At 32.8% G+C, this 10,132-nt stretch overlaps 1 protein-coding gene across 1 annotated transcript; it reads left to right on the top strand.

Annotated features, from left to right (window-relative positions):
• The first annotated feature begins 7,011 nt into the window (after window positions 1-7,011).
• On the top strand, window positions 7,012-8,586 carry LOC107006500 (probable arabinosyltransferase ARAD1). Its single transcript, XM_027913327.1, has 3 exons — window positions 7,012-7,206; window positions 7,276-7,945; window positions 8,076-8,586. The coding sequence occupies exons 1-3, from the start codon at window positions 7,019-7,021 to the stop codon at window positions 8,574-8,576; spliced, it is 1,359 nt and encodes a 452-aa protein (XP_027769128.1). The 5' UTR covers window positions 7,012-7,018; the 3' UTR covers window positions 8,577-8,586.
• The last annotated feature ends 1,546 nt before the right edge of the window (window positions 8,587-10,132 follow it).

Raw genomic sequence — 10,132 nt, 5'->3', positions numbered from 1 at the left:
CCATCGGTATTAACTCAACAACTTACCCATAGGTCACGGGATATATGGATGGAAGTGTTAACATGATTTTAAATACGAGGAGGTGTGATAGAAAATTTTGGGACCTCGTAAAGAAATATGTCACTCATCCACGAATCTTAGAAATGATTGAATTATCAGGATTATATGGTGTTTATAGATCAAATCGACCTTCTATTGATCGTAGCTTGATTACTTCACTAGTAGAGAGATGGCGTCCTGAGACTCATACATTTCACTTTAGGATGGGTGAGGCGACAATCACCTTGCAAGATGTAGAGGTGTTATATGGCTTACCTGTGAACGGTGATCCGATACTTGGTGATGAGTCGATAAGGACCATAGGGGGCTGACAAAATATTTGTGAAAGATTGTTAGGTTTTATTCCACGTCCTCAAGACTTTAAGCGTAGCAGCCTCAAGGTAACGGCACTTAGTGCGCATATGCTCGAGCAACTATAGTTACCTGACTTGGCAACACAAGATATGATCGATCAAATGGCTAGATGTTACATGTTTTGGATGATTGCTGGTATGATGATGGCAGATACATCTGACAACTATTTAATATGATCGATCAAATGGCTAGATGTTACATGTTTTGGACGATTGCTGGTATGATGATGGCATATACATCTGACAACTATTTAAAAATTATGTATCTTCTATGCTCGAGGATATCAATGTAGTTAGCTCTTATAGTTGGGGTAGTGCGACCTTAGTGTGCTTGTATCGCTTTTTTTGTAAGGCCTCATAGAGTAACCAAAACGAGATAGCTGAATTTCTACCACTACTTCAGGTATACTTAATAACTACATCAATTCCTTTATAAATATTTCTTCTAGTTTATAATCTCATAATTATATATTTATATATAATGTTTAGATTTGGGCATGGGAGAGAGTTACTGTCCTCAGACCTCAGGTAATAGCACAAAGGGACACCAAAAATAATTTTCTTGCTTGTTTACCTAGGGGTCCATGTGCTACACGATGGTTTGCACATTTTAGTTGGACTGAAACCACTAAACATGTGTTGGAAGTTTTTAGGGATGCACTTGATTCCATGACAGAGGTTCAGGTATGATGGTATACCATTTTTCTTTTTAAAAAATTATGTATATATTGTAGTTGAAACTCATTTATTTTTCTTTATGTAGTTTATTTGGGAACCTTATTTGGATGACTTGATTGAGAGTCTTCCTGATTATTGTCAAATTGGATGAGACATATGGCGTGTAAAAGCACCAATTTTTGTTAGGATATCGTCGAGGTTCACTTTCTTGATCGAGTTATGAGGCAATTTGGATTAAAACAAACGATACCGACTCCATTTCTATTTGATGCCACACATTTTCACCATGATCGTAGGGGCAGACCAAATACAAATTGGAATTTGGAGCATGCTCAATGGTTGCCTCTTTGGAACCAACGACTTGAATATATTTGTGATGCTCCGGTCAATCGTGAACCACTTCGATATGACGACCCTTACCTTATTTGGTTTAGATGCATTACTCGTCTTGTTATCGGTAATCCTACTCAGCGCCCTCAACAACAATAAGGTTATGCATATGAAACAATGGTATGTATTAGATTTGGTGTGTTTGTGATTTATCTTTTGAGGATAATATTACTTCTTCTCGAAAACTGTGACTTGGAAAATTGTTACCTCTGTTTTTTCTTAAAAAATATTATAAGTGGTTCAGACTGATTTTTGTTTGAACATTTGTTAGAAAAAAGAATGGAAAATGTTTGTAAGAAAAAAAATAATTGTTGCGTAGGTGCGTCATATTCATTCCATGGTTGATAGAGCAAAAGCACTTGGTGATCAGCCATCAATGAAGGATTTATACATATTTCGTGCAATGGTCCTGAATGAAGGAGAAAAGTGTTTGACATATGTGCACGAGGCTGGTAGGATTAATGTACAAGCCGATTATAGAAGAGATGAGGTACATAATGATTATTTACATCCATTTTATTATGTATTCTAGTTGTCCTTGGCCAATTAGGACGACGATAGAATTCATTACTTCTAATAGCAAAACTTGGAAATGGCCAATATGCCTCATGACCAACTGGTGAGAATGACCCAGAATATGTTGCAACATAATTCTCTATTATGAAATGCTCGCTAACAAAATTTCTAGCTAGCCCTCCCATTCTATCAGTTACCTTCATGACATGTGAACATGGAAATTGCAAATTAACCCACTTTCCGTAATCACATTTTCTTTTATTCAGTGAAACACAATGAGGGTTACCATCGGTACCATCAACCTGTATACATCTAACCTCATATACCCCTGTGGGTATATTTCAATAAAAAACAAAGTGCCTTTTTGAACTTTCATAATTCTTCTCCCACTTTATTTTGAACCTCTCAGTCCATAATTTATTTTGTTCTGCAAGTTGGTGTGCTTTTTGAAACCTACGTGCATACCGTTCAATAGTTTTCTCCAATGAAAGTGTAACCATAACAGTGACAGCGAAACCTCGTGCTTTTTTCAACACTCCATTGAACGACTCTGAAAGATTTGTTATCAACACTCCCCATTGTTTTCCATCATCATGACTAACAGTCCATTTGTCCAAGGGAATTTCCATGAGGTATTCATGTGCTTCGAGATTTTCTTCTTTAATTTGCCACATTAAGGACTCAAACTTCCTCACTTGATGGGCTGAAGCAGCCCTCCACATCAATCTGCTGAGGTACTTGTTTGGAAATTTAGATTGAAAGTTGCTCTTCAGATGTCTTGTGCAAAATCGATGGAAGGCTCGAGGCTCTTGAAATCGCTGCAACTCCTGCAAACTAGTCAAGATTCCTTTTGCCCTATCAGATATAACACATACATCTTGTTTACTTTTTATGACATGTGCACTCAAATTTCTAAAAAACCATTTTCATGCCTCTTTTGACTCTGTCTACAATAGCAAACTCTAAAGGGAGAATGTTATCATTTCCATCAATTTCAACAACAATTAATAATTTAATCTTATCTTTTCCATAAATATGTGTTTCATCTACTGAAATAACTGGGCAAAATGTTTGGAATCCATCAATGCATGGCTTGAAAGCCCAACATACAAGTTTAAAAGTTTTTACCTCCGATGAACTCATAGACTCTTGGTGTTTCCATTCCATAATTGTTTCATGGTTAAAGTGTTGAAAAACTGCAAAAAATTTAGGTAAGTCACTAAATGATTTCTCAAAGTCACCATACACCAATTCAAATGCACGTTGACGTTCAAGCCACCCTTTTCTGTATGTCACTTGATGACCAAATATTTCGTGAATCTTTGAAATGACATCTACCACCAAGTACTTAGGATTTTTTCTAATTTGATTTAGAAATAGTTATGAAATCAAATTGGTATTTAGATTGGCGTGGCCGCTAGAAAGCCCTTCAGTCTCACATATATGATTTTCAATATATTTTCCAATCTTCCAAAGGCTATCTCCAACTTTTTATCCTCGAAGAAACCACAAGCAACCCAATAAATTAGAAAACATACATCTCACAACCCATAGACTTTTGGTAGATGTTACCACTTTGAACTCCTTATTTTTGTGCAAACTCCAAATCGTTACAGCCCGTTTAAACTTTTCTTTACTACTAAAAAACAACCTTTTTTCAAATCTTTTTATGCTTCCTCAGACCAAACTGAACAATATTCTATCTCAGATTCACATGTAGACATGAAAATGTCTTCCTCATTCTCTAATGTCCTGAAATAGGGTATGTTCATGAGACACACCCTGATCATGATTGTGAAGATTTACACCATTTTGAGAAAAATCTCTAATATCATCGATATTTTCATCAGGTTCACTTTCATCACCATCTTTTGGAGGTTCATCTTCCTCCGAACTTTCATCACTAATTTCAGCATTTACATCATTATATAGATCAATGTTGATATCATTGTCTCTGTAAAATATTAGTCAAATTTTAGCAAAAATATAAATATAGAAGTTTATTTTAAAAGCAATAATTTATACTCTAGAAGGTATTTCTTCTATCAATAAGAGATAATTTGTGTATGCTGACAATAAAAATTATCTTATTAACTTGTGACACTGAAATTCAGTAAAAATAGATTTGTTGTTTACCTGGCATCATATTCCCTGTAACTATTATCAATATGCATTTGACTACTTGAGCCTTCACCAAATGATTGATGATCATGCATCAACAATTGTTGGAATGGTGATTGAACAACCGATTCTACAAAATTAGGTTGATTGGCCGTGGTAATCCATAATTTTGAGTTAATAAATTCATGTGATAACCATGATGACCACTAACTTGAAATACAACATTTTGATATGTTGATTTGGTCTTTACATACATCTCCAAAACATTTATATCAATCTTATCTGCAAAATTTTGAGGTATGAAAAGAAATTGTAACAAAAATTGGTCATTCTCAATTTTAAACTCAATGAACCTTGTATTATTACCTTGAATTGAACATGGATATTTTCCAGAAATATCCATATGAATATTTTCACTATTTGTTTCCATTTTCTCATGCAACAATTCAACCAATTCAACATAGTTAGTTGAGGTAGACATGTTAATAATCGTTCTACCACATTCAGTATACCTAAATCCGTTCATATCCGTAATTATTTCGCCACCCCAATACAAAGCAACCATCACATTATATTCAAAGCTCGTCATCTTTATCCTACACATAAAAATAAGATAATTTTTTTAAATAATATTAATAAATTAGAAAAACAATTTTAAAGTTATAGTAAGAATTTAACAAAATATGATAAACTTGACTTTTTTAATTCATACCTGATGAAGTTTTGTGATTATTTTAACATGGGCTACACAAGTTAAAGTTTTGCTGAATTATGTTGGACATGCAAAATATTACAACATTTATCTATAGTCACTTTGGTCAGTTTGAAAAATGGAAGAATATGACTTCAACAGAGTGTTGTAACCAATAGTCACGCTTTTAAGGTAAAACGTTACTATGAGTAACGTTTTATAGCTAAATACGCAGAATTAGATTCTAAATTTGCAGGATTTGAAGACCTGTGATTGGATTCTTAAGAAACGTTACTCATAATAACATTTAAGGTGTAAAACGTTACTCAAAGTAACGTTTTACAGTACATGATTTGATTTCACCTTTTGCAGGATTGGAGGCAGGGACATGTGATTGGATTCTCCATAAACGTACTTGTGAGTAACGTTTTATACATAAAACGTTATCCACAGTCACGTTTATTCATTAACGTCGTCAGCCCCGTCAGCTTTTTGTCCATTAAAATTTTAGAATAAAAATATCCTAATACGTTACCATGAAGTACATTTATACTAGATTTGTAAAAAAATAAAAATATATTATTTTGATAAATTGGATTAAATAATGACTTAGTTTGGCCATTGTTACTATAATATCTATTTAGCATATTGAAAAAACACTTGAAAAGAGATATCATGTTCAAGATGAAGGCAAAGATTTACATTGTCTTTTATGTCGTTGACTTGAATATTAATATTTCATACTACTTCGTTATAATATTTTTTTTATAAATAGTAATTTCTGCTGTAAGCGCGAAGCACGGATAGTTTCATTAGTTTAAAATGAAGTACTCTTTACACATGAAAATATGATTAAATTTGTAGTTTACCCAATCCATTTATTATTAATCCATTTCTACCCATATGAAATATTTATGAATTTAATTATTATTCATTTTATATTGATCAATTTTTAACCCACCCAAATTTAATTTATTCCGTCTATTTACCACCACTAAATTGTCGAGTCATGTCTCTTAAAGTTAAGTTGATGAGATGGACAAAGAGATACTGAAAGATTGCATTGAAACATTTTGAAAAATAAAATGTTTAATATCTTTATGCTTTAAGTGGATTTTTTTAATATAAATAAATTTAGTTATGATTCTGAGGGTTTGACTTAGAATATAGGTAGCTATGAGTCATGTCCCGCCGCTTGCTCTAAGTCCGTGACACATGAGTGGAGTTGATCTATGAGAAATGAGATAGTGACGATTTTAATAAACAAATGCATTATAAAATACTCTAAGTTATTGTGTTAAATGCAAGATTTTTAATGTATTTCTAGTAGTTATTTTTGTTATTGATTATGTTTTTTTTTACTGTGCATATTTTGAAAGGTTAAACACTTTTTTTAAAAAAAATAATAATTCTATTTTATAGATAAAATACAAGTGTTTGAAATTGTAAATTTTAGATCTTGAATATTGAATACATTCAAAAGCTGTATGATGATGACAACATTAGGTAAATTATTAAATTTTATGATGAATCAATTTAATTTGGGTTCAACTTATTCTATGTTCTTACAATGTTGTCTTAGTATTATTTCTTTATTTGTTGGCACAATTTAAGATGATAAAGACTTAAAAGTCAAGATTATTATAATTATCTCTCTATGTTTTTCCCCCTATAGTCAGAGCATGGACACTTCTACAAATTTTATTGTCTTAATAAGTAATAGCAACATTTTTTTTAGTCTGTTCCACAAGTTTAGGAAAGAAATTGCAATTTTTAGAGGATTAATATGGATATTAACTCAATTGGATAGAGTATCAAATTATGGTTGGAGTACTTCCTTGGTCTACTTTTAATTGTTGTATTGCATTTTTCAAAAGTCAAAATTGATTAATTTTTCATTGTCAAATTATATTACATTTATTCAATGTTTTAGACAAGAAAATTCAGATATTCAAAATTGCAATTTTTTATAATAGAAAAAAATAATAATGAAATATTAGTCAAAATTCTCACTGTATGACTTAAAAAAAAGGAAATTATGACAATTAAGAAAGTATTAATTAATAATAGTTATTTAAATAAAGGTTAAGGAATATGTAATGTTGTTTTTACCTGTCTCAAGAATCGGTCAAACAACCATATGAAAGTAGTTGTGTTTCCAATTTGTGATTACTTTCTTTAACATCCATGAATCTGTTTAGATTAGAAGATGTCTTTTTTTATTGAAAAGAGTATGCTAGCATCAAGATTTCTATTTTGCCTAATAGCCATTTCGATTTTGGTCTTGATTGTTTCTTCATTGTCCCTTGTCCAATTTGCTGACAATTCATTCATTGTGAATACTAATAATTCTTCTCTTTACTCAACCTCATGTGTAGAATCTAAAATCCCTTTTTCGCCTCTTAAAATTACATCATCTGAAGAAAACGCGAAAAGCCACAATACAACATCATTTGAAGCATCCAGTTCTATTAGCAATTCACGTGGATATATATGTGACACTAAACAAGCTCTTCTTAGGGTGTATATGTATGACTTACCCCCTGAATTTCACTTTGGGCTATTAGGTTGGAAAGGAAACGGAAAGGAAATGTGGCCCAATGTTGATATACAGGGTCACATACCCTCATACCCCGGTGCCTTAAATTTACAACATAGCGTTGAATATTGGCTTACCCTTGATCTTCTATCGTCTAATATTACAAGACCATGCACTGCTATTAGAGTGAAGAATTCAAGTGAGGCCGATGTAGTTTTTGTCCCATTCTTTTCGTCTTTGAGTTACAACAGGCATTCTAGGCCTCCTAGGAAGGGAAAGGTCAGTTTAAATGGAATACTACAGGATAAAGTGGTAGAGTTTTTAAGAAGTAGACATGAGTGGAAGATAAATGGTGGCGTAAATCATGTGATTGTTGCTCACCATCCTAATAGCATGTTGGTTGCAAGAAAGAAGTTGAGCTCTGCAATGTTTGTGCTTGCAGATTTTGGAAGGTACCGAACAAAAATAGCAAATATTGAAAAGGATGTGATTGCGCCTTACAAACATATCGTCAGGACATTAGATGCTAACAACTCGCCCTCTTTTGAGCAACGTCATATATTAGTTTATTTCCAGGGGGCAATTTATAGGAAAAGTGTAAGTTGCAATTTTATTTTTAATTCCTTGTTTCTATCATTTTTATGCTTGAAAAAAAAAAGGAGTTTGGTAGTCATGTTATGGAACTGAAGTAGATAATAATAGTTTTTCTTTGCTTATATAATACCAGGGTGGAACGATCCGTCAAGTATTATACAACCTTCTCAAGAACGAAAGAGATGTACACTTCACTTTTGGAAGCGTCAAATCAAATGGTGTTAGGGAGGCTGGACGTGGAATGGCCTCTTCCAAATTCTGCCTGAATATTGTTGGAGACACCCCTTCATCCAACCGCTTATTTGATGCTATTTCTAGTCATTGTATTCCTGTAATTATTAGTGATGATATTGAGCTACCATTTGAAGATGTTCTCGATTATTCCAAGTTTTGCATCTTTATTCGTTCTTCATACGCTGTAAGGAAGGGATATCTTCTTAATTTCCTTAGAGGAATCAAGGAGGATCAGTGGATCAAAATGTGGAAAAGGTTGAAGGAGTTCACAAAACATTTTGAGTACCAATATCCATCCCAACCTAATGATGCAGTTGATATGATTTGGCAGGCAATTGCAAGAAAGTTGTCGTTTATGCAACTGAAGGCTCATCGCCACAACAGATATCGTACTTCATAGCTCATTGTACCTTGATTCTATTGGAGGCACTTACCCTCTGAAAGTATTTATCTATTTATATTGACATCTTTGAGAGCGGCTTGTAAATTCAATTCATAATTTGAAGTTACATATACAAGTTTATGCATTGTGGACTGCTCTCCGGCAAAAATCTATGTACCACCATAAAACTATCATTGATGTGAACGCGAATTAATCCAAATATGTTGATAGCACAAGTGTGCCCCTACAATGAAGAGCATTGCGGAACAGAAAATGTTAAAAAGATTGAAAAAACCTAATCTATTTGACCACGATTCTAGATTTACATAACACAAAACCTTCTTCATATTTTGACTACTCCATCTATCTCAATTTATGTGACTTTCTTTCTTTTTTAGTCCGTACAAAAAAAAATGACACATTTATATATTAAGTAACACTTTAATTATATAAATGTATATTTTACCCTTAATCAAATGATTTATAACCACACAAATCTCTATCATTCATTTTGGACCACAAGTTTCAAAAGTCTTCATCTCTTTCTTAAATTCGGTGGACGGAGGGAGTATTATTATCTATAATTTCAAAATATTATGTATCTTACCACTAATGAAGAGTTGAGAAAGATACGCCTAGATGCATGTAACTCTATTACCAGATACACTAAAATAGGGAGAGAGACGAACGAGAAGGGGAGGGAGGCGAGCGATATTTGTAATGTATCGTAGATAGATGTGAATACTCCAGATAAAAACGCTAGACAAATGTATATGTATGTATCTGATGTGATTCACATGTATTTGGATACCTGATACATAGGAGAGTGGCCAGTGATATGGGAGGGAGGCGAACGAGATTTGTTTTGTATCCAAGATACATCCAAATAACTTTTTGAATTTCATTCTTTCGGAAATTCGGGTTGTAACAAAAAAATGAAACATCGTAACACTCTAATCAGTTGTGACTCCTCTTGTTGAAAAGAAAGATGTGTCTTTTTTTTTTCCATTTGAATATAGTGTATATATCTAGAATAAATTACATCTAATTTTTACCTCATGTATCGCAACATATCTAGACGCATCAAAATCTTGTAAATTTTGTAAAACTGCAAACAATTAGCTACGAATGCATAGTTTCTTAGCACCTATTGTGGATGGGCTCTGCTCCTTTCTTGACATTTCTTTTGTTTGATTGATTGTGACTAAGAGTGTGTTTGGTATGAAGGAAAACATTTTCTGGAATACGTTTTCTAATTTTCTCATTTTTGGTTGGGACAAAATCTTGGAAAATGTTTTCCAGATCAACTCATTTTTCTGAAAATTAAGGAAAATGACTTCCCTTCAAAAATTAAGGAAAACATTTTCCAAAACTCTCCTCCAATTTCAAATTACCTTTTTTTGGGGGGAAAAACATTAATTTGAAAAAAATATTTTCAATTTCAAAATTTTAGTTTTAATTCGATCCCTGACCGCCCACCCACCCAAACACCATCGGCTAGCCCCCCAACCTCAAAAAATTAATTTTGCTTTTCAAAATATTTTCAACTTCAAATTTTTATTTTTAAACTCCTA

This window comes from Solanum pennellii, chromosome 12, assembly GCF_001406875.1.
Source record: "Solanum pennellii chromosome 12, SPENNV200".
Classification (NCBI taxonomy): domain Eukaryota; kingdom Viridiplantae; phylum Streptophyta; class Magnoliopsida; order Solanales; family Solanaceae; genus Solanum; species Solanum pennellii.
Note: the sequence above shows the minus strand (reverse complement) of the source record. Positions and strands in the feature narration are given on the sequence as shown.